General features: G+C 40.7%; 1 protein-coding gene across 1 annotated transcript in view; it reads right to left on the bottom strand.

The window, feature by feature from the left end:
* Positions 1-26712, bottom strand: part of COG5 (component of oligomeric golgi complex 5) — a 430205-nt gene that overhangs the window by 146227 nt on the left and 257266 nt on the right. Inside the window, exons 8-10 of the mRNA XM_089685182.1 lie at positions 16707-16872; positions 1247-1359; positions 706-783 (exon numbers count right to left, since the gene is read on the bottom strand). Coding sequence (XP_089541308.1) covers positions 706-783; positions 1247-1359; positions 16707-16872 — 357 coding nt within the window. The remainder of the gene's footprint in view (positions 1-705; positions 784-1246; positions 1360-16706; positions 16873-26712) is intronic.

Below are 26712 nucleotides of genomic sequence, written 5' to 3'. Positions count from 1 at the left end.
AAAGCTGGCTATCTTCCTACATATAGTGGAAACATAAACAATGAATGTAGCCACCCACTAATAGAAAGTTGGAACACAGCAGCTAAAATAAAAAACAAACAAATAAAAAGAATTTGGAGGAAGCTGAGAGCAACAGAAGGTACTTTTCTGTGTATAGACTTTTTTAAACCAAGAGTTTAGTGTTAATTTAATATGTTTAAAAAAATGGTCAGACTCCAGTGTTTGCACGAGTAAATTCACTGAAACCATCTACCCAAACTTACTATATTGCGACCATTTGATGTTTAAAACTACAAGTACAAACACAACTGCTATACCGTTTAATATTTTGAATCTCCTTTTGCCTTTAGACCACAGTAGTTGAATACATTCTCCCTTTTCCTGTTTTGAATATATATTATAGACTCATAATCCCACTATCTGCTTATGTCACATGTTTTCATCTACAGTATATGTACTATATGTGACAAGTTTTAAATAAAATACTGTAGTTGTCTTTGGAGAACAGATTTTGGTAGGTCTGCCATCTACAATAAATCAGGTTACTTGGCAGGGTTTCAGTACAATCTACTAAAAGTTATTCCTCCTGTATGTTCTGAAGTTTTAATGGATATATATTTACATAAACGTCTGAGTGCTGTGAGAGATTTTGCAAGGTTACCATTGACATTTCTACATGCTTATTATGTATATTGAGATACTTACCTTTGCAATTTCATCAATAAAGCAAACATGGGACACAGGGTCTCTCTTCTTTGTCAAAACTTTCTGAAGATGTTGCACCTGTGAAATATATGTACAGGTTAAAGTTGGTTCTTTGCTAGATTTCCATTGCTAAATCCTAGAATGTGGTTGGATCGATGTTTTTCCTCACAAATCAAAATAATTCAAGGGCCAGGGATCTACTTAACACCTATATACTGTGTGTTAAAATTCTGCAGCCAATGCATGCCAGACTGCCCAAAAAGCAATTTCCTGTGCATATGGGGAAGGGACAATCCATATAATGGAGGCAATATGGATGACCAGAAAACCAGGGTTCATAATTACTCAATCAAGCGCTTGGGTCTATAATCCTGCTAAGCCCTGTGTATCCATCCAAACCAGGTACAAGGAAGCACTTGATGGGAGATCAGAGAAATTACTGGCCTTCCAATCTTACTGCCTTTGCAATAATAGCAAAGTAACAGAAGGAATTGAATCAGTTCTTTCGGGTAATGCTTTTATACATAAAACCCAGCCTTACCTGGACACAGGCTGCATAAATTTGGTCCATTAATTTCTCCATATTTGTCCAAAGTGCAGCTCGGAACGCTGCTGTGTTACCTGGCTGTGGCATAGCTGCCCGGCCTGGAGCACCTATCAAAGCAAACCGCTATAATTAGTGTTCGTCCATTTGTTCATTTACATTTTTACTTCATGATCATCGTGAAAACATAAGCAGAGTGTGTTATCAGAAAGGGATCCTGATATGCTTTCAAAGAAACTTGTACCTAGAGAATATGCAGCCAGTAATTGCTGACCGCCTGAAAATGTCAGCTGCCTGGTAGTTTTTGGCTTCAATACTTTCTGAGCCATTGACCTGGAAAGAGCATAAGGCAAATCAGAATTCCAGATTAGCATACTTGTTCTGGGAGAAAGACTTAACCACTTGCCTGCCAGGCACTTTTACCCCCTTCCTGCCCAGGCCAATTTTCACCTTTCAGTGTTGTCCCCCTTTGAATGACAATTGCGCGGTCATACAACACTGTACCAAAAAAATTTTATCATTTTTTTTTATACAAATAGAGCTTTATTTTGGTGGTAGTTAATCACCATTGATTTTTTATTTTCTGCTTTACAATTTTGCAAATAAAACACCTTTCTTCATTAAAATTAGGTCAAAATGTATTTATTTCTTTAGTGAAAATACCCCAAATTAGTGTATATTTAGTCTGTAGGAAAGTGATAGAGTCCAAAAACCATTGTATATATCTGACAATCAATCAATCCTGATGTACCGACGGCTAGTCTCAGTTCTTGAGACCCAAATATGCCAGGATTGTACAAATACAGCATGGCGAAGTTGTAATTATGTCACAATTTTTTGGAAAATTAATAAATTTAAAGAAATATGATGTCCACTCAGAAGGAGGAGCAGATTGATGGCCGGGTGGGAAGGTGTTAAAGTACTGAAATCCCCATAAAAGAGAAGAGGGCATGTAAGGTTTTGTTTGCCATTTGTGTCCCACTGGGGAGATTTCTTTTCACTTTCTATCCCATAGCCAAAAAAAAAAGTGAGACATGAGGCTATCCCTAGTTACCACCAGGGTCACCAGAACTGGCATCCGCATTGGAAGATTTCCCCTTTATTCCTGTTCTGGTGACAAGCCAAAATGTGGGATTTTCTGTTACTTTCACTAACCAGGAATAACGTTAAACAGGACAAATAGAGAATGTGAATCTTCATAACTGGGGCACAGACAACAAGAAAAAAAATGACCAGGTGTTCTAATCACCATCTAATCTATCCAAAACTAAAAAACATTTTGCTTTTAATTATACTTTAATGCAATGGCCCAGGTGTTAGCCAGTACAGATCATTTAAAGGACCTTTATTCTTTTTTTGGTCATCATCACAATAAACCTAAAAAGTTGATCTAGTGATATGCATCACGTTTTGGTTATAAAACTGACTGGGGTACCCTGAGCAGCATTAATCCTTTTCCATTTAAGAAGAATTCCGGGCAACATTTTTATTTTCCAATGCAGTGGGGCTGTGCCAGCACTGCATGGGTTATATACTGAATCCACCGATACTCCAAATGCAAGACCGGTCCCCGACACTCCTGCCCCCCCCCACGCTAGCGGTCTTGTGAATGGGTTGTTCCTGACATCATCACGCCCATTGACTGGCTCCGGACATGAGGAAGGCAGCAACAGTCCACTGCTGGACATGGTGGAGTGCTGTTTTCTGGAGAATCAGAGGATGGGGAAGTATAGCTTTCTCCTGAGCCCCTGGACAAAACAAGCAGTTAACTCATGCAGTAAGGGCAAAGCCCCACTGCATGGGAAAATAAAAATTTTGACTGGAGTTCTGCTTTAAAACAAGTCATTAGACCAGGAACATGTACTGCACTTTCACAGAAACTGAATCCAGGACAAAAAATTTAAAACACTACATTGAGAGGATCCATATGGAAAAAAGAAATAAATAGAATTTTTGCAAAACAGGATGATCTGCAAACAAAAGTTATTTTTGATATCTTATACTGACGTGAAAAAATACACCTATACAGTAAAAGGGACCTTTAGTGTAATTTTGACCACATTTTGGCAGCAATGAAAGTAACAAGATAAAATTTGTTACATTATTTTCAACAGAATATATCTGACAATAAATAAAAACTCTGTGAACATAATCATTTCAAACCTTTACATGATATGATTTATGGAATGCCCTGTTCATCATGGATTCTATTTATTAAACTGGTTGTAAACTTCCAAAATGAAAAACGAACAAAGCATATCCTTCTATAATGTGTACTTGCCTTAATTCAAAGTACCTTGTGTGATTTCTCTCTCCTCTGCTGTTTGCATGAGTCATTTCTGACAGCCTGTGCCCACAACAAACAATCCCAGGAGACATCCCTTCCCCCAGCACACAACAGATGACTGACAGTGTTTCCTTATGAGGTTGTGTAAAGGGGTGTGTGTCCATTCCATTCACTCAGGTCTCAGATTACACTCAGCTCTGTGCTCTATGCTGTGCAGTGTGTGACATCAAATCACTGCCCCCTGCCTTATGGAGCTCAAAACTGCTGTGCAAAATGTGTGCTTTAGGAGACTGTATAGGAGAGAGGGCTTCAAGTTAACAGGTACAACTTATTTAGGTGGATTTGTTTCATCTCTGGTTGTCACCAACTTCAGTGGGTATATGTGAGGGTTTACAACCACTTTCGTATACAATAAATTATGTACAAATTATGGAACTAAACCTATTCATTTAAAGGTTTCTCAAAACAGTAACATTCAAGGCAAGTCATAAATGACAACTGTCACAGTTGTTTCTGTTCTCAACTTAAATTAAATGGCTGGCGTCGTATTTAAAACATTTTCCATAAGTCATTTATTACACAGTATGCAGTCAGTGAATGTGGCAGCTATAAAATGTCCTGCACAATTTAATATAGTAGCTGCCTTTAAACAGCTGTTGTGGGGCCAGTGTGTGTGGAGCTTTCCACACTGTTGAAGTGCTATATTTAATAAAATTTCAACATGGGAAGAGTAATCAGGTAGTTTTATTTTTCCCTTATGGACAAGCTTCCCCTTCTAACCTCTGTCTAAGTGAAAAACAATTTAAATGTGCGGGGAACAAAGGCTGGGTGTCTTTCAAATAGATGACCATAAACAGTATTTATCATTGTAACGAACATGGTGAATGATCTAAACAATAAACTTATTTTTGCTGTTATATTTGACATAATGCAGCTGATAATGTAAAAAAGTAACAGTAGCTGGTAGAAAACTTGTGGCTGCGCTACTGCCAATACGGGATTCACTGAACCCCTTTCTAGTGACCAGGTACTTTTTACATTTGAGAAAAAGCAAGTTAAACCACACTTACAGGAGATACGTGGACAGCTGAATGTGATGAATAGCATGTTATGGCATATTTCTGATAATCATTGATTAAAATCCACTCATCCACATGAAGGCTTCCAAGTTCACTCCAGAACCAAATATATATATTATATATATTATTGTTTATTTATAAGTCTGGCAAAAGGTTAGAAACTTCCAACATTTTGTGCTCTGAATCCTTGTAGTGATTTTTCACTACTTCCTGCCCCAGAGACAGAGCAAGACTTTTTTGGAAATGTCTTCAGATTAAGAGGTAATTACATGTTTTACAACTGTCACCAAAACAAGCGGGACAACAATTTGAAAGATTATGGATTTCTCCTTGTTTTCTGTCTTAGTGACAACATTCATCAGGACAGAAAGTGAAGAGAAATGTATCCAAAGATATCTGAAAGAAGGGTTAAAGCGTAGCTCCCGACTGTCCCCGATTTCAAGGAAACAAAGTTCCTCTGTCCCTCTTTCCTCCTCATTAGTCCTTCATTTTGGTGTGATCTATATAGTTGTACAGTCAGGTCCATAAATATTGGGACATCGACACAACTCTAACATTTTTGATTTGTGTCGATGTCCCAATATTTATGGACCTTACTGTATATAAAAGGCACTATGTATCTATCAAAAAGTATTTTACAAGGCTAAACCTTTTGTCCAATTTCTAAATTGCTGCATTTGGATATTTTCAAAGCCAATATAAAGAAATAGTAGTTGTCAAAAAACTACTTGTGGGTTTAACCAACAATTTTTGTTGGTGTAATTCTCCTTTAAAGGGGGCATTGCAGGGATATGTCCTATGGCTACATACTATTGCTAGTAGGTGTCCCTTGTACCCATCTCAGAAAGTTGGGAGGTATTGTTAAAGTGGTTTTGGAGGCTGAAGGTTTTTTTTTTTACCTTCATGTATTCCTTGCATGAAGATAAAAAAACCTTCTGTGTGTTGCTCCCCCCACATCCCCCTCGAATACTTACCTGAGCCCCCTCTCGAACCGACACTCTGCATGAAAGCCTCGGCTCTCCTGGCTCTCTCTCTCCTCATAGGCTGAAACACAGCAGCAGGAGCCATTGGCTCCCACTGCTGTCAGTCACAGCTAGTCAGAAGAGAGCAGGGGGCAGGGCTGAGCCACACTCTGTGTGTAGCATAGATACACGTAGTCAGCTTGCGAGTGAGCATGTACCCGTGCTCCCATAGCAAACGACTAGCAGGGGGAGGGGCCTGAAGGGGGATCAGGGCTGTTCTGTGCAAAACCACTGCACAGAGCAGGTAAGTATGACATGTTTGTTTTTTTAAATTGAGCCTTTAACCGCTTCCCAACTGCCCTATAGCAGAAATACTGCTACAGGGCAGCATGGGTGCGCAAAATCACGTATATATACATGATTTTGCCTTTCTGGGTAGGCGCGCCCTACCCACACTGCCATTCATGGCCGTGGCTGTCAATCACCGGGTCCCGGCTGGTAATTACTCGCTGGCGCCCGGTGATTTCCAACGATCACCGATGGGGAGGAAGACTGTTTTGTTTACTAACAGTCCTCCTCCCTGTTGGCTCGAGCACACTACTCTGGATGGCTGTGCACAGCACAGCCATCCAGAGCAATGTGCTTACAGTGAAACACCAATAGCACAGCCATAGCACTGATAACTGTACTGGTGTCACTGGGGATGTCAGTGACACCAAGTCAGTTCCCCCCAGTGTCAGAATGTCCGCCGCAGTCCCGCTATAAGTTGCTAATCATTGCCATTACTAGTTGAAAAAAAAAATCCAGTATCTATAGCACCATTTGTAAACGCTATAACTTTCACGTAAACCAATTAATTTATTGGTTAAATGGGTTTAATTGGGATTTATTTTTAGCAAAGACATGTAGCAGAATACATTTTGGCCTACATTTATTATGAAATTCGATTTTATTTTTTTTTACTGGACAATAGTAAAAAGTCCAAAATATTGTTTTTTTTAATCAAAATTGTTGGTCTTTTTTTTTATAGCACAAAAAATAGAAACCGCACAAGCGATCAAATACCACCAAAAGAAAGCTCAATTCGTGGGGAAAATTTACCAAATTGACCACTCTAACTCCTCCCACAGTTTTTACACTACATAGACAGTAATATACCGAAACGTGCGGATTGTTCCCAATTGGTGTGCTATTACTTTGTGGAACATTTCGCCGAATGGTTCACAAAATATCGGCGTTTTTGTGGTGAAATTGGTCCCATAGGAATGAATGGCGCAATGTTCAAAACTAGAGTGGGAGCTGAAAAATCAGGACATGATTTCTAAACTGCCATCACTCCCTAATTTTCAAGCCCACCTACACAAATCTTATATCAAAACGTTCAGCTATCCATGCTGCCACTAAAAATGTCCACAGCTAAGCCATAGTCCTGATAGTTTTCACAATATGACCATTTGTTTGCAACTCACACTGCCCATTGACATTCATTTAAACTCCACTCTAGCCACCTGAAATTTGAAGGGCAATTTCTAAACTGCGACTGTGCCTTTATTTTTAGTATTTCAGAGACATACTATGCATCAAAATGTAGGTCTGGGTCTTACTCCACCCACTCCAGTTGTAGACTACTGGTGGAGGCAAGAACACTTCACACAATTTCCCCAGAAATTGTAGCTTTTCTAGTTATTATCATTATACAGGATTTATATAGCGCCAACAGTTTGATATGCACTTTACAATATAACAGGAGACAATACAGCAACAATACAGTTCAATACAAGAGGGATAGGTGGGCCCTACTCCTTGGAGCTTACAATCTAAGAGATGTGCTAACAGATTGTTCCTGATGCATGTTTGCACCAGGATGTGTGTGGTACATATTTCAGCAAATTCCTCTTGAGATTTTGGAGGGAAAAAAAGTGCTGGTTGTTCAAGCAGGGCCTTTCAAATGTGCTAGATATGCATCTTGTAAAACATGGGTCAGTCACATTTGGCGCCTCTTTAACCAACCAAGACTAACTGTCTAAAATTTCACTAAGTAGCAACAACTTGTTCATCAGATACTGCAGGACACCCTGAGATTTAGATTTTTGAAAAAAATTAAAACGGAGGTTCATCCCCAGCATGTCCATCCATACAATGGAGCCTGATCTACCTATTGAGGGGTGCATTGTATTGTATTGTTGGATGTGCTGGGGTTGGACTGTAGCTAGTGTTCCCAAAACCAGGAAATGCTATATCGATGAGCCCTTGAAATTTTGGGGTGTTCGGGGGCACCATGTAGCAGTGGGTCTGGACATCAAACCTGAAGGAAGACCATCTGTATTTGTGTGGATAATTAATTGGGATCAAATTGTTTTAAGCTTTCATTTTAGCTTGCTTGCCGTGCTTAATCCCCCGTGCCTAGAATTAACAGGCAAAAAAATAACAGAACAGTCAAACATGTTTGTAACAATGCTGTTACTATGCCTTTAACAGTGTAACATGCTTTTACAGTAAGTTCTCAAAAGCATGTCTATGTGCACACTGGGTAAGCCAACAATTGTGTGGTAGCCAGATTGGCAGGGAACGTACAACTTATGTCTTAACTCTCAGCCCAGCTTTAGACACAGACTGCATTTGCAGAAATGTTCCCACGAAAGTTAGAAAATGTGATATTTGATAGGAAGTACTGCAAGCGTATAAGGCTGTCCTTAATACAATAGCGAGAGATCAGTACATTGAAAATCTTTTTGGTTCAGTATAAAAACTGTTTTCATAATTCTGCTCAGGGTATGCAATGGCAACTGTCAAACAGATGATCTCTGGAACAAAATTGTGTGTTTAATATCAACAGACTGGGTTAGAAACTTCCAGATGATTTCACATGGTGCTATCCTGCAAGACAAAGGAACCAACCACCCAAAGGCATAACTCACATACAATATATACTTTCTGAACAATGTCCACAAAAGTGCATTCAAAGAATTTGTTTTATCTTTTAATTGTCAGATCATTTGGTAGCAAACAAACTACTTTTGTATTGCTAATGAGATCTTGTTAGCTTTAGAAGCAAGGTGTAACTTCATGTTTTTTTAAGTCAAAGTTCCACAATGACAAAAATTCATTATTGAAGCTCCACGCACAGTAGCATTTTTTTTTAGCTCAAAAACCGCTGGTAATAGCGGTTTTTAGAAGTGTTTTAGTAGCATTTAGAAGCGTTTAATATTATTATTACAGGTACTTATATAGTGCCATCAATTTATACAGCGCTTTACACATATATATATTACATGCAAAGCAAGATAGTTCAAGCCGTTATTTGTCATAATTGTGATGATTATGGCTTACAGCTCATGAAAACCCCAAATCCACAATCTCAGAAAATTAGAATATTGTGAAAAGGTGCAATATTCTAGGCTCAAAGTGTCCCACTCTAATCAGCTAATTAAGCCATAACGCCTGCAAAGGGTTCCTGAGCCTTTCAATGGTCTCTCAGTCTGGCTCAGTAGGAATCACAATCATGGGAAAGACTGCTGACCTGACAGTTGTGCAGAAAAACATCATTGACACCCTCCATAAGGAGGGAAAGCCTCAAAAGGAAATTGCAAAAGAAGTTGGATGTTCCCAAAGTGCTGTATCAAAGCACATTAATAGAAAGTTATGTGGAAGGGAAAAGTGTGGAAGAAAAAGGTGCACAAGCAGCAGGGATGACTGCAGCCTGGAGAAGATTGTCAGGAAAAGGTCATTCAAAAGTGTTGGGGACTTTCACAAGGCGTGGACTGAGGCTGGAGTTAGTGCATCAAGAGCCACCACACACAGACGGATCCTGGACATAGGCTTCAAATGTCGTATTCCTCTTGTCAAGCCGCTCCTGAACAACAAACAACGTCAGAAGCGTCTTACCTGGGCTAAAGAAAAACAGACCTGGCCTGTTGCTCAGTGGTCCAAAGTCCTCTTTTCTGATGAGAGCAACTTTTGCATCTCATTTGGAAACCAAGGACCCAGAGTATGGAGGAAGAATGGAGAGGCACACACTGCAAGATGCTTGAAGTCCAGTGTGAAGTTTCCACAGTCTGTGTTGATTTGGGGAGCCATTTCATCTGCTGGTGTTGGTACACTGTGCTTCATTAAGTCCAGGGTCAACGCAGCCGTCTACCAGGAGATTTTGGAGCACTTCATGCTTCCTTCCGCAGACGAGCTTTATGGGGATGCCGACTTCATTTTCCAGCAGGACTTGGCACCTGCCCACACTGCCAAAAGCACCAAAACCTGGTTCAATGACTGTGGGATTACTGTGCTTGATTGGCCAGCAAACTCGCCTGACATGAACCACATAGAGAATCTATAGGGCATTGCCAAGAGAAAGATGAGAGACATGAGACCGAACAATGCAGAAGAGCTGAAGGCTGCTATTGAAGCATCCTGGTCTTCCATAACACCTCAGCAGTGCCATAGGCTGATAGCTTCCATGCCACGCCGCATTGAGGCAGTAATTGCTGCGAAAGGGGCCCAAACCAAGTATTGAGTACATATGCATGCTCATACTTTTCAGAGGTCCGATATTGTTCTATGTACAATCCTTGTTTTATTGATTGCAAGTAATATTCTAATTTTCTGAGATTGTGGATTTGGGGTTTTCATGAGCTGTAAGCCATAATCATCAAAATTATGACAAATCACGGCTTGAACTATCTTGCTTTGCATGTAATGAGTCTATCTCATATATTAGTTTCACCTTTTAGGTTGCATTACTGAAATAAATTAACTTTTGCACGATATTCTAATTTTTCGAGTTTCACATGTATATATATATATATATATATATATATATATATATAGTACATGCACTTTGGTCCCTAACTCTCAAGGGGTGTACAATCTAAGGTCCCTAACTCACATTCATACATACATGTACTAGGGCCAATTTAGACAGGAGCCAATTAACCTACCAGTGAGGGTGGAAGGAAACCGGAGTTCCCGGAGGAATCCCACGCAGGCACAAGGAGAAAATGCAAACTCCAGGCAGGTGGTGCAGTGGTTGGGATTCGAAGCCCAGGTGGAAGTACTAACCATTTAGCCACTGTGCTGCCCACTTTTAGGAGCTTAGCGTTTTATACAGTACATGTAGGAAAAAAAACCTAGAAAAAAGCTGTTAGGAGCATTTTAGTAACGTTTAGGAGTGTTTAGCATTTTTTTCTGCTGGAAAAAACGCTCCAAAACCTCTACAAAAACTTTTTTTTCCTGCTCCTAGACACTGAAGGTCAAAAAACACCTAAAGTAGTGTGCATGGACACATAGGATAACACTATTTAGCTTCTATTAGCAGAAAAAAACAAGTGAAATGTGACACTCTCAACCACCCTTTGGTTACCACAACAGATATAAGCAAGGATGGTATAGCTTAAATGAAAGACACAACAATTGTAGGTTAGTAATAAGAGCTGTTAAAACTCATAACTATACAACAGTCTGTAAGTAAAGTCTTTTAAAGGGATGGCATGGATGGAAGAACACAAGGAATTCCAAGCATAGCTAGACATTTGGTAAAACTGTTTTTTTTTTATTCCTTAGATTTCTAAATCACATATGACCCCTTTGTAGTTCTCTGGTTCAGTCATCTTGTAAAATAGAAAAGAATGATTTTCTTTTCAATAACTTCCCTGACATTTATGACCCTTTTTCTACTTGTCAGACAAGGCTTTTTATGACAGAAGCTGTTCCAAACATTTTAAGTGTTACTGTACAAGAACATCAAACTCAAACCCAAGTCAATAGCAGCTTGCTTTCAAGGAAAATGGCTTTTGCTCGACATTGACTTACAATGCCTTCACAACAGATGTATACAGAAGAATAAAAGCAGCAAAATGGGATGCCCAACCAAAGCAGCAGAAAAGTCAAGTGAACATTGCTCTAATTCAATGCAAAATTGAAACATTACATTCCAGATCATTACAAAATGCCATACAATTACATGCTAAGAGCAATACCAAATGTTGGATCAACACCACTTACAGTTAGGTCCATATATATTTGGACACAGGCAAAATTTTAGTTTTTTTTCAGGTATTTATCAAAACATATTCAAGCTATAGTTATATAATGGATATGGGCTGAAAGTGCGCACTCTCAGGTTTAATTTGAGGGTATGTACAGGAGGAAGGGTTTAGGAATTACAGTTCTTAACTAGTTGCCGACCGCAGATAGCCGAATGACGGCTTCACTGCGGCCGGCCAGTTCTGGGTGGACGTCTTATGACGTCCCCCCAGAACGCGCTCTCCTGCGCGCCCCAGGGGGCGCGCACCCGGCGATCTCCGTGATCGCTGTGTCCTACGGACACAGCTGATCACGAGATGTGGTAAAAGGCCAATCATACCGGCCTTTTACCACGTGATCAGCGGTGTCCAATGACACGCTGATCACAGGGAAATGCAAGTGCCGGTTTTCGGCTGCACTTTCCTCATGCTGTCAGATCGTGAGGAAAGTACTGCCGAGAACCGGCAGTTGTCAGAGCGAGGATCGGCACCGATCATCAGGGCACTGATGATCAGTGCCCTGATGATCGGTGCCCAGCAGTGCCACCCACAAGTTCCGCCCACCTGTGCCCAGCAGTGCGCCCACTAGCTCCGCCCACCTGTGCCCAGCAGTGCACCCAGCTGTGCCACTCTGCAGTGTCACACACCTGTGCCCAGAAGTGCCACCTACCTGTGCCCAGCAGTGCCACCCACCAGTGCCACCCACCTGTGCCCACCAGTGCCCACCCACCAGTGCCACCCACCAGTGCAGCCCAGCAGTGCTGCCAGTCAGTGCCCAGCGGTTGTGCCAGTCAGTGCCCAGCAGTGATGCCAGTCAGTGCCATCTATCAGTACCCATCATCAGTGTCACCTATCAGTGCTGCATATTAGTGCTGCCTATCCGTGCCACCTCATTAGTACTGCCTATCAGTGCCCTTTAGTGCTGCCTATCAGTGCCCATCAGTGCCGCCTATCAGTGCCCATCAGTGCTGCCTCATCAACGCACATCAGTGAAGGAGAAAAATTACCTGTTTGAAAAATTTTATAATAGAAACAAAGAAACTTTTTTTTTTTTTCAAATTTTTTGCACTTTTTTAATTTATAGCACAAAAAGTAAAGCGCCCAGTGGCGATTAAATACCACCAAAAGAAAGCTCTATTTGTGAGAAAAAAATGATTAAAATTTCATATGGGTACAATGTTGCATGACCGCGCAATTGTCAATCAAAGTGCGGCAGCGCTGAAAGCTGAAAATTGGCCTGGTAAGGAAGGGGGTATAAGTGCCTGGTAGGCAAGTGGTTAAGAGTAGCCACCCCCCCCCCCCCCCTTTTCAAGGAACCAAAAGTAATTGGCCAAATAAATATAATCATAAATAAAATGTTCATTTTTAATATTTTGTTGAGAATCCTTTACTGACAATGACTGCCTGCAGTCTGGAACCCATGGACATTACCAAAGACTGGGTTTCTTCCTTTCTGATGCTCTGCCAAGCTGTAATTACAGCTGTCTTCAGTTGCTCTTTGTGGGTCTTTCTGCCTTTAGTTTTGCCTTCAGCATGTAAAATGCATGCTCAATTGGGTTGAGATCAGGTGATTGACTCACAATTGCAGAATATTCCACTTCTTTTTCTTCCAAAGCTCCTGAGTTGCTTTTGCCGTATATTTTGGATCACTGCCCATCTGTACTGTGAAACGCTGTCCAATCAACTTTTCTGCATTTAGCTGAATCTGGGCCGACAGTATATCTCTAAACACTGCAGAATTCATCCGGCTGCTTCTGTCACATCATCAATAAACACCAATAACCCAGTGCCACTGGAAGCCATGCATGCCCATACCATCACACTGCCTCCACAATGTATTACAGATGACATTGTGTGCTTTGGATCATGAGCTGTTTCAAGCCTTCTCCACACTTTTTTCTTCCCTTCATTCTGGTACTAATTAATCTCAGTTTCATCCGTCCAAAGAATGCTTTACCAGAACTGATCTGGCTTTTTTAGACATTTTTTGGCAAAGTCTAATCTGGCTTTTCTATTCTTCAGGCTTATGAATGGTTTGCACCTTGTGGTGAACCCTCTGTATTTGCTCTCGTGAAGTCTTCTCTTGGAGAGTGTCCGTCACTTGTCTGGATGTTGTGAATGTGTTTTTCTTTACCATAGAGAGGATCCTGTGATCATCCACCACTGTTTTCTTCCATGGAGGTCTATGCTTTTTTATATTGCTGAGCTCACCAGTGCGTTCTTCTTTCCTCAGAATGTACCAAACTGTTGATTTGGCCACTCCTAATGTTGCTACTATCTCTCTGATGGATTGGTTTAGTTTTTGAAGCCTTACAATGGCCTTTTTCACTTGCATGGACAGCTCCTTTGAACACATGATGTACGTTCACAGCAATAGATTCCAAAAGCAAATACCACACTTAGAATCAACTCCAGACCTTTTACCTGCTTAATTGATGAAGAAATAATGAAAGAGTAGGCCACACCTGGCCAAAAAACAGCTTTTGATTCAATTGTCCAATTACTTTTGGTCCCTTGAAAAAGGGGGAATGGCTATTCTTAAGAGCTGTAATTTCTTAACCCTTCCTCCAATTTGGATGTACATACCCTCAAATTAAACCTGAGAGTGTGCACTTTCAGCCCATATCCATTATATAACTATAGCTTGCATTTGTTTTGGTAAATACTTGAAACTAAAATTGTGCCTGCATCCAAATATATTAAGACCTAACTGTAAAAGGTGCGTTAGTGTGGGCATGTACTGGAACTAAATGCAACAAATTAATGACTGCCACATCAATTAATAAAAAAGACAAACTTTGTATTTATAGATTTTGAGTAGCTGTTTGTTTAGACTTTGTGAGGAGAGCTTTTCTGTTGCTTTTTCATGTCAGACACAGAACACAAGCATACATATAAATTACCCTAATGCAGGCCATAGATGGGGAGAAAAACGGCAGATTTTCGGCTGATTAACGAACTATCGGTCGGTCTAAAAAACTTACCTGACCACCAATTATTACGAAAATCGGCCAATTAATGAGTAACCTATAACGGGAAATGATGTCATTTTGTGGCCTTTGTGATCCTTTTTCGGAAAACGATCGTTCGTTTTTGACCATCAATGAGGATAAAGTCGGGCGTTTTTCGAAAATTTTCCAACATCACCGATAATCTGAAAGTCCAAAATACACGAAAAACGGCCGACAAAATCGTCCACTAACGATAAGATAATCGGCCGGTTTTATTTTCGGCCGTTTTTCTCCCCATCTATGGCCTGCATAATGGACACATATAATAATGTAATGCCTGCACTAGTCTTCAATTGATCCTCATTTCCCTGTGGAGCCCCCTTAGATCCTAGACCCAGGCTGTACAGGGGGCCTCAAGAAAGCTTAGGATGAGGAGGGGAATGTTTAAATCTAAACTAAGAAAGAAGTCAAGGACATAGAAAGAAGACAAGGCACCATGAATAGCCTGGGCCTAGAATCCAAGAAGCGCCACACAAAATTATCTAAAGACTAAAACATGCCGTTATACTTGCATTCAGCACTATTATTATCCTATTTACATAATAGGCCAGGCCAGATTGATTTTAAAAGTCTCACATGTCCCACAAGAATAAAAATAAAGACAAAATAGGGTGCATGTGCGCATTCAGCGATTGTCCCACACAAGTGAGCTATCACCGCGATACAACAGATCGTGGGCAGTAATTCTAGCACCAGACCTCCTGCATAAATCTAAAGTGGTAACCTGTAAGGGCTTGTAAAACGTCACCTATGGATAGTAAGATTTACACTGCTTGATACCGTTGCACAGGCGTACGCAATTTTAAAGCATGACATGTTTGTCATCTATTTACTCAGCATAACATAATCTTGTATAGTTTAACAATTGGGCATTATATTGTGTTTTTGTGTATTAAAATTGAAAAATTTTGTTTGGAAAACTGCTGTGCAAATACTGTGTGCCATAAAAAATTGCAACACCCGCCATTGTGGGTGTTCTAGAAAAATATAACGATTGTTACATGTGAACAAAAAGTGATAGTAAAGATCTGGTCTTAAAGAGGAGCTCTAGTTTCCCCCCCCAAAAAGAAATACTGTAGCTGCCGACTTTTAATATAAGAACACTTGCCTGTCCAGGGATCCAGTGATGTCCTCACCTAAGCCTCTTCTCCAATCATCTTTGGGTGCAGGCGCCAGCATCTTTGGTATGGGAAACTGGCAGTAAATCCTTCCGGCTTCACAGACAGTTTTCTACTGTGCATAAGTGAGCCGCACTGTGCTTTGTGAATGGTTCCGCAGTCTTCTGGGACCTGTGAGGTGTCTTGAGAGGGCTGAAGGGGGAAGGAGGGGGGGGGTTGACTTCTGCACAGATTGCCGTGGCGATCTGATCAGGCATTTGCTCCCTACTCCCCCGAGAAAGTGCCAAATGTGGCAGTGGAGGGGGGATGAAAACAAGCAAAACTTCCCCTTTTGGGTGAAGTTCTGCTTTAAAGTGGTGAAAGGCCCATTTTTGCAGAAAACAGTTATACTCTGATAAATGGGGTGAATCCATTTAATGTGTTATAATATTCCAGTATATTCTTTTTTCTGCAAGCCTTACTCAGTATTTTTTTTCCCTAATATACAGTATACTGCATGCAGGCAAAATTTTCCAGCAAATGTGACAGTGGCACCACTTGGAACAAACCAGAATAGATGCCCTTCAGTAGTTGCAGCTAGTTTTTTTTAAGAAAATTTAAACCTTTTGAACCCAGCTCCTGTCACCTGACAGCTTGACCTGCATATAAATATAGAATTCATACAAATAAAGGCATGCGAGATTACAAAAAGTGGGTGCTGTCATTATATGCTTTAGCCACACACAGATTTTTTTTTTTTACATTTTGTAACCACTTTTTCTAGATTGTATTGTACAGGTACATTTATGTAGAGCATATGAAAAATACAACATTTTTATTATGCATATCATTGAAAAGTTTCATAATCAAGATGTGTGCTGAGCATACAGCATGAAAAGGAATACTGCATGAAAATTGAAAGGCATACAAAAGCAACACTTCCTCAAAGCTGGTAACAATCCTGAAACAAAATGCTTGCCTTTAGAATACAGAAATGTAATTCTCACCTCTCTGGACAGCTTGTGATGACTGTGTTAGAAGTTTGATATCCAAAGCATTGTTGATATTCTCATCTAATGCTGAACAATAACCATCCACCACACTGGTAATGACACCTTTTAAAGCTCCCAGGTTGTAGAACACTTGAAGTGCTGTTCCGACTTGCGTTGGATTCTAAAGGAAGGAAATTAGTATGTTAGCTTACAAAAAGTGTTGTGTTTAGTATAAGAACATCAAAATCTTAACTCATCCTAGTTCTCCTTTTTCAACCATTGTTCATAATACTGCCCTACTATTTAAAGTGTTACTAAACCCACAACCGTACAACACAGTGTTGTTATACTCACTGTAGAACAGGGGTTAAACCTCTGCATTATGTAAAAATGTTGTTTGATCATGACTTCTCTGATCCTCCCCTTCTTCCAGAGTCCCCTTCTTATCTCTTGATAAAACATATCGTGTGGAGACACTCTGCACATGCTCAGTTTGGTGTGTATTGCTAGAGAGGGTTTTTTTTTTTTCCTAGGGTGGGTGCATGTGATCATCACAGGGCCAATCAGCACTGTCCAGACAGAGGTCAGGGGTCCTGCATCTCCCTAGAGCAGAATTAAAACTCCTCCTACAAGCTTTAACCAGTGCTCATCTGAACACTGATAGAAGTCACAAGACTGCTCTAACTGCTGATGAGAAAAAGCATTTGGCAGCTTATATTTACCATAATAATTGCATTTCCAAGTTCTGTGTACTGTAGGAGACCGGATATAGTGAATACAGGGTCCTTGGTTTAGTAACACTTTCATTTTACATTTAGCTTCCGTATAAATGGATTAAACAGACTCATATACAAGAATTAGTATATTTTAAGAGCCTTCTCTAGACATATTAGCATGGGGACTCTCCATTATAGGTTATTAGAAAGCACATTATGTGTTGAAGACTATGGGGTTTATTTATAAATATTTTCACATACAATTACCACAACCTTCAACCAAGATACACATTCAAGATTCACATTGATTCTGATTGGAAAAGTGTGAATCCTGGGAAACAGTTGTTTGAATCTTGTGTGAAAACAAATTATAAATAGACCTATATGTTATTTGTGCTCCCTTTCAGGTTTGTATGGCTGAATCCCCACTGAAAAGATTCACCCTCCCTATCTGTCCAATTATACTTCCACTGTAAGAATACAAAAAAATAACATCCTGTTCCAAAGCCTATGTGGCTTCTTAATACGTTCAGGCCTTACTTTTATAAAAAAAATATTTAAATAGTAAAACCACTTTTGTTGAGAAAATACATTCCCTTCTGGGTGATCTATGTACATTGCATGGATTTTAAAAGGGAAGCAGGGCTCCCCCCCCCCTAATTTATACTTACCTAGGTGGATGCAGCACCGTTTGATGCTGCATCTGTCCACCGCTAGCTACAAGTGTAAGAACTCAGTGATCACATGATCACTGATCGCCGAGTTCTCACAGCTGCTCTGAGCAGGGAGCGGTGACTGTCACTGCTCAGCCCCCCCCCCCCCCCACGCTTACTGGAGCACTGGGCAATGGAGGAGGAGGGAGCGGCTGGCTCGGGCTTTCAGGGCTTTGCTGAGAGCCTGAGCCAGATGCGGCTCCAGACTCTAGGATGGATCTCAACTTTGAAGTCGGGATCTTTCCCCAGCCTGGACCGATTGAGTGACATCAGCTGAAAATGGGTCACAAGAGCGCAGAACGATCACTCCTGTGATCCACAAAAGTACAACCAAAAGAGCTTTGGCTGTATGTCTCCTTTAACAAACTTTGTTGCAGATTCCTACTTTTTGTTATTCTTACCAGAGAGCTGTTTTTCTGTGTCTGTGTGCAAAGTGAATCTGTATGGAGTGGTTTGATAGTTATCAATCAGCTTGCTGCACTTGCAGGGCTCTAAAGAGTAAAATTGCAGAATCTGAATCTCTTTAGACGTGATTTCCTATTAGGAGTATCTCACCAAAAATGAAATTTTTGTTGCAGGGGATTCCTGAAATCTGACTTGTATCTTAGTGCAGACTACTGGGAAAATCAGTGAGCCAATTACACAAGTAGAAGCAGAGGTACAGAACAGCTCCAGGTAGCCATATTGCATTGCATTTTACAGAGAAATACAGCTCTGCAGATCGAAAAGGAAAGGTCATTTTTATATTATATATATTTTTAAAATTCAATTACAATATGACTTTTGTCGCAATTGTATATGATATATATAAATATATATATATACACATATACACACTGTACACATTCATTCATATATATATATATATATATACACACACACACACATATATATATATATATATATATATATATATATATACACACACACACATATATATATATATATATATATATATATATATATATACACACATATATACATTTACATTTTTTTGCCTTGACCTTTATGTATATTTCACATATACTTTGGGAAAACTGGGAATTCAAGTATAGAGATTTCACCACTGAAGTCCCAAGGAAAAGAAGAAACTGAATTATTATTGCAGTATCATTTTTAATTAGACTTTTTACATGTTTGTTCCTTCTTATTTTTCATTATTTATTTAAAGCTAAAATCCAGGCAAATACAAAAAAACACAAATTGATGCATTTATATACTCAAAAATAACTAAATGTCATTTTAAATGCAAGCACTTAAAAGGAGCAGAATTTGTATTTATAATTACACTCATGTAACCCCTAGCTCTAGCCTGAAACTCAGATTTGCAGGTAAAAGAAAGGCAAATGTTAGTAACCAATCGTGTTTGACTGCAGTGCTCCTGAAAACATGCTGACAGTAGGGTACTGCTTTGTGCAGCTGGTTCAACACTGTCCAATCAGCAGATCGGAGGTGTTCTTGAGCAAACTGTCCTTCTCAAGGACCTGACGTTGATGTTTTTCAGCGGTGCTAGAGTGAAAAATGTGGCTCCACAGAACTATAAAACCTTTGACAGGTAAAGCATTTGCCACGTGTGTGTCAACTGTGTATTTGTTGTTCGCCTGGAGTTTGGTTTTGTTTATAGAGTGTGTAGAATAGCTACTAGTAGATCTATACTTCACTTCAAATCATTCAGCCACGATACTTAACAACTGTTGAAATAAATTGATGAATGTTGTTATTATTATTATTATACAGGATTTATATAACACCAACAGTTTGCTCAGCGCTATACAATATAAAGGAAGACAATACAGCAACAATACAGTTCAATACAAAAGGGTTAGGAGGGCCTGATCCTGGGAGCTTACAATCTAAGAGGAAGCCACACACTGATATCCGCTCATCCAAACAGTTTTAAGCCTTATGCACACTTGGCGCTTTTGCCTCCTCTTGTCAGTGTTTTGGCAAAAAAAAGTCGGATGTTTGTAAAAGTGTGTAATGTGTTTAGCTGCATTAAGCGTTTGGGCATGAATTCATTTAATTGGCCAAAATAAATAATTGTTATGCTAAACGCACCTAGCATTACACACGTTTAGACGCGTCAAGCGTTTTTTCTGCAAAAGGATGCTGCTCCTGGATGCACTGGCAGTATTTGTTTCTCTGCCTCTAAAAGTTTATGTATGCGTAAACACATAGGCTAACATGAAGGGGAGTATAGAGGCAGTGAAACAAAAAGCCAGACGCCCCAAGGAGAAGCTGTAAAAACATCCAGTGTGCATGCCTTATTCAGCTCTCAACGATACAACTGCATCCATAATGTCTTTGCCCAGGGACCACCTCTCCTTGCTGGCTTCACCACTACTGGCTTGATTGAAAGGATCCTTGAGATTAAGTCAGTAGTGCTTAAACTCGTCAAGGAGGTGCAGTCCCTGGGCAGGGACATTATGGATGCAATAGTATAGATGACAGCTGAATAAAACTGTTTGGAGGAGCAGATATTGGTGTGTGGCTTGTATCCATTGGTATCCTTTGAAGATGATCAGAGGTGGGCTTTTAGAGCTGGCACTCTGGGCGGCCACAGCGAGTAAGAGGTGCAGGTCTGGAGCGGTGTAGTGTGTTTTTGGGATGCTGTACCTACTGAAGTAAGATATCAGCCATGCAAGCAGCAGTGGTGTATTTAAGCTCTAGGCAACACAAAAATGATTCGCCCACCCCCCCCCTCCCCGCACAGAGAATCTGACACCGACCAACACTACATCAATCCAACCCCCCGCCATGAGGGAGCCTGATGCCAACCAACAGCATCGCACCCCCCCCGGTCCAGAGAGCCTTCCAATAACACCCACCAAAAGCCCCCCACCCCGGGCCAAGAAAGAGCCTCCCACTAACACCCCCCCGAGCTTAGTACTACCACTGCTCGTACAACCGCCACAACCACCCTCCAACCCCCTCCCAGCCAGAGAGAGAAAGACACTTACCTTCATAGCTCTGGACATCCCCAGAAACAAGAGCTGGGCTATGTACACACCGTCAAGCAGCCCATCTCGGATCCCACCTGGTCCCATGCTGTAAGTGTCCCCGCCCCCCTGAAAAATGCCGCCATAGGCAAACGCCTGAAAAATGCCTAAATATGCCCCTTCCAAGGTGTGCGTTGTTTTCATAAAGTTAAGAGACCCTATACAGTGAAACAAAGGTTTTAAAAGTCCAACACTCTAAAATTATTTACACCCAACTAGTATCTATTACATCCATATAAAAAAAAAAAAAAACACAGAAAAGATAACACAATCCCTTTGGCATATCCAGAATTTATCAAACAAAGAAATAGAGTGAGTTTGGAGGAACTGTTAGTAAGGCAGCTGACAAAGAAAAACATTTTTTCCACACACAATAGACAGATTCAGGCAATTGTAGAAAGTTTAGTCAATTCTGTGGTTTCTGCACAAGTTGTAAAGCACAATGGATTAGATTTTTAAGAAAGATTTAAATACATTTCATGTTCTAGGCCAGACCCTTTGTACTTAGTATGCTATTTGCAAAAGTTTGTACATCTGGTATTCCATTAATCTGTTAAGCACTAAACTAAGATGAGTGATTTTCTGGGTCACCGGGATTCAGATTTGTTTTGCTGGCCTCAAACTATATGTAATTACTAATCCACAGAAATACATATCTCATTCCACTATGGCATGGGTGTCAAACCACTGGCCGTCCAGCTGTTGCCAAACTACAGGTTCCATGAGACATTGCAAGATTGACAGTCACAAGCATGACTCCCAAAGGCAGAGGGAGTAGTAGGAACTCGTAGTTTCACAACAGCTGGAGGGACGCCAGTTTGACACCCCTGCACTATGGTGTCTAAAGAAAGGTGGGTTAAAATTCTAGGCTGGACTCTTCCTGCTTGTTATCCTTGCTTTTTATGAAAACATAAGGGACACTTTCAAAGACACTCCTATTGACACGTTGAGAAGAATACTCGGCAAAGAAAGTACATGAATTACAGTTATGGAATGAGACCACAACTGGTTGGTCAAAATACTGTATCTACAAGGGGGGGGGGGGGGGGGCAATTGGTAGTTTAGAGACAATAGCTAGAAAGGAAGATTTTCTTCAATGCAATTCATAGGAAGTGACAAGAACATTGCAATATCAACAGGTATTTTCTGTATTTGCTGACAAAAGAAAAAGGAAGCTACCACATCTATGGACTGTAAGCTGCAATGTAAGGCCGCATTCACACCTAAGTAATGCTACCACATTGTATTTTTTGCATTTTTTTTGGAGAGTCTCTATTAATTTAAATGAGCCTCCCTCCACTCCAAAAAACATGCTAAAGAAGCTCATGTACCAAATTTTGGCACTGAGTCAAGCACGTTTACAATGGGCGTTTTTGTGTATTTTTCATGCAGAAAACGTGTGCCTGCTACTCATGTTTGGGGTGCCATTACAAAATAATGGCACCACAAGCGTGTTGTGTGTTTGCAGAAACACAGGTAGAAACATGCTGTTATGCCTAGATATTAAGGGAGCCTAACAATTTTTTTGATATTGTGTTTACTTATACTTTAAAAATACATTCTCACTTTAATAAAGGTGAACTTGAAATTTGTAAATAGCTTTCAAGTATACATGGCCATGTGTCTGTTTTTAGTAATACTAATGCAATTAGTAGAATTCCTCTTCCGAAACCATAATATAACAGGAAGAATAAAATCATATAAACAAGTCACAGTATAATGTATATATGACAAAGGTAGGTATTCAGTAAAATGTTCGAAATTTACTTTCTCAAAGACCAGAGCCCATTTACATCACTGTGTAACTGCATACATTTATACAATACAAAGACTGGCCAATATAAATATCTAAGAGGTCGCATAAAGCTACTGAAGAATTCATATGCTCCCGTGAACAGAATGCTGCCCTTTTCCCTTCTGGAATACTTTCCTGAATATCCGCTGGTATAACACATGCACTGATCTTTGGGCAATGATAAACACCAGCTGTTCCCACCCTTCTGTTACTGTCTTAAGGGTTACAATTGTTCTTCTTTTGCTGGCTTTTTGTTCTACTTATATATACATATATAGATAGCGTTAGTGCTTTCATAGTTTATCTTCTGTAATAGGTTTTAAAGAGCACATACTTTTCAAACCAATATAGCTGCATTTTTCAACCACTGATACAATGGCAGCTGTAAATGGATTGCTGCTGATGAATTTGTGAAAAATTCTAAGTTTTCAGTTGCATTTGCTACATTTTTCTATTCTGACATAAATCATGGATCTATTGAAGCATAAAGAACCTCTGCAATTAAAGTGGTCTTTGATACTTCAATGTGGCCTGATATGCAAAAAGCAGCTATGAGCTGTGAAAAACCTATTCTGAAAACACATCAGAGTTCAAGGGGGAAAAATATCATGCTGGATATCTATACTGATATGGACTGGGTAATGTGTTAGGAACATAAGGATGCCCCACTGTTTGATGGAAATGAAAATTATCAAACCTACATATACACTGCTCAAAAAAATTAAAGGAACACTTTTTAATCAGAGTAAAGCATCAAGTCAATTAAACTCCTGGGATAACGATCTGGTCAGTTAAGTAGCAGAGGGGGTTGTTAATCAGTTTCAGCTGCTTTGGTGTTAATTAAACTAACAACAGATGCACTAGATGGGCAACAATGAGACGGCCCCCAAAACAGAAATGGTTTTACAGGTGGAAGCCACTGAAATTTTTTTCCCTATTCATCTTTTCTGACTGTTATTCACTAGTTTTGCATTTGGCTAGGGTCAGTGCCACTACTGGTAGCATGAGGCGATACAGAGATTGCACAGGTAGTCCAACTCCTCCAGGATGGCACATCAATACGTGCCATTGCCAGATGGTTTACTGTGTCTCCCAGCACAGTCTCAAAAGAATGGAGGAAATTTAAGGAGACAGGCAGTTACTCTAGGAGAGCTGGACAGGGCCGTGTAAGGTCCTTAGCCCATCAGCAGGACCAGTATCTGCTCCTTTGTGCAAGGAGGAACAGGATGAGTGCTGCCAGAGCCCTACAAAATGACCTCCAGCAGGACACTGGTGTGAATGTCTCTGACCAAACAATCAGAAACAGACTTCCTGAGGGTGGCCTAAGGGCCAGATATCCTCTAGTGGGCCCTGTGCTCACTGCCCGATACCATAGAGCTCGATTGGCATTTGCCATTGAACACCAGAATTCACGGGTCTGCCATTGGCGCTCTGTGCTTTTCACAGATGAGAGCAGGTTCACCCTGAGCACGTGACAGAAGTGAAAGGGTCTGGAGAAGCCGTGGAGAATGTTATGCTGCCTGTAACATCGTTCAGCATGACTATTTTGTTGGTGGGTCAGTGATAGTCTGGGGAGGCAGATCCATGGAGGGATGCACAGACCTCTACAGTCTAGACAATGGCACCCTGACTGCCATTAGGTATCGGGATGAAATCCTTGAACCCACTGTCAGACCCTAATGCTGTGGCAGTGGGGCCTGGGCTCCTGCTGGTGCACAACAATGCCCGGCCTCATGTGGGGAGAGTATGCAGGCAGCTCCTGGAGGATGAAGGAATTGATACCATTGAATGGCCCCCTTGCTTGCCTGAACTAAATCCAATAGAACACCTCTGGGATATCATGTTTCCGACCATCCGACACTGCTAGGTTGCACCTCAGACTGTGCAGGAGCTCAGTGATGCCCTGGTCCAGATCTAAGAGGAAATACACCAGGATACCATCCATCGTCTCATTAGGTGCATGCCCCGACATTGTCAGGCATGCATACAAGCACGTGGGGGCCATACAAACTACTATCATTTTGAGTTGTTGCAATGAAATTTCAGCAAAATGGACTAGCCTGCTGCATCATTTTTTCACTTTGATTTTCAAGGTGTCTGAATTCAGTCCTCTGTAATTTGTTTATTACATACACACTGATAAGTCATAACTTTATAAGCACCCACCTAATACTGAGTAGGTCCCCCTTTTGCTGCCAAAATAGCCCCTTTTGCCACTAAAACACCCTGATCCATTGAGGCATGGATTCAAATAGACCTTTGAAGGTATGCTGTGGTATCTGATCCCAAGTCATCAGTAGTAGATCCTTTATGTCCTGAAAGTTGTGAGGTGGGGCCTCTATGTCTCAGACTTGTTTTTCTAGCACATCCGAGAGAGGATGGATTGGATTGAGATCTGGAGAATTTGAAGGCTAAGTCAACACCTCGAAATTGTTGTTTTATTCCTCATGCCATTCTTGAACAATTTTTGCAGTGTGGCAGGGCGCATTATGCTTCTGAAGAGGACACTGCCATCAGGGAATACCGTGTCCATGAAGGGGTGTACTTGGTCAGCAACAATGCTTAGGTAGGTGGTACGTGTCAAGTAACATTCACATGAATTGCAGGACCCAAGGTTTCCCAGAAGAACATTGCCCTAAGCATTACACTGCCTCCACCAGCTTGCTTTCCTCCCATACTGCATCCTGATGTCATCTCTTCCCCAGGCACACACACGCCTGACCATTCACTTGATATAAAAGAAAGTATGATTCATCACACCAGACCACCTACTTCCATTGCTTGGCGGTTCAGTTCTGATGCTCATGTACCCACTGTAGGCACGTTTGGCTGTTGACATGAGTCAGCATGGACACCCTGACCAGTCTGTGGCTACATAACTCCAAACACAAACTGGAAACTGGAATGCTAATTTTTTCTGCTTTCAACACATCAACTTCAGGGACAACATGTTTAATTGGTGTTTAATATATCCCACCCACTTTCAAATGCCACTATAACAAGATAACCAATGTTATTCACTTAACCAGTCAGTGGTAATAAATGTATGGCTGATTGGTGTACACATACACACAGCATATAGATCTACTCTCACTTTTTATTACACAACTTATATTATTAAATTTGAGTCTGCCAATAAAAACTTCCATCAACAACCTATTCACTGGCATCCTAAATTGGAATAATTTGGTGTGATGAGCAACTCATTTCCTACTACCTTTTCCCTTTTTCCCCTAGATTTTTCCATATCTACTTTACCCAGGCTATGCTGACCGACGTATGCTTGTGCACATGTGTTTTTCTGTCACAGTCATCATCTATTGTTATTTTTTATTTCTTTAGCCCTGTTACCAATTCTAATGTAGAATAAGAAGTTTGAAAACAACCACACGTTTCAGAGCTCGTTCACATCATACGTGCATGAAAACGGATGGGAAAACGGCAGATTTCACTTGCAGAGACATTAGTTTACCTCAGTTTTCATGTACGTGGACATCAGTTTCCATGCACTTCCGTTACGCACAGATTGACATCACATCCTGTGTCATCATTCTGTTCCCACCATCATTGTCCACCATTATGTTACCCGCATCTCTGTCTCCCCACCATTTCTGCCCACCATCTCTGTCTACCACCCATGTCCCCACTATCTCTGTCCACCATCCATGTCCCCCTGATCACATACCGCTGCTCTGTTCTGCCCTTCACATACTGCCAGTGGGTTAGCCACATCTGTGTCCAGCATCTGTGTCCCCCTCGCAACATACCTCTGCTCTGTACTGCCTGCGATCCAGTGCG

The sequence above is a fragment of the Staurois parvus genome, unplaced genomic scaffold, assembly GCF_062004578.1.
Source record: "Staurois parvus isolate SC_StPar_1 unplaced genomic scaffold, SC_StPar_1.0 ptg000019l, whole genome shotgun sequence".
NCBI lineage: Eukaryota > Metazoa > Chordata > Amphibia > Anura > Ranidae > Staurois > Staurois parvus.
Note: the sequence above shows the minus strand (reverse complement) of the source record. Positions and strands in the feature narration are given on the sequence as shown.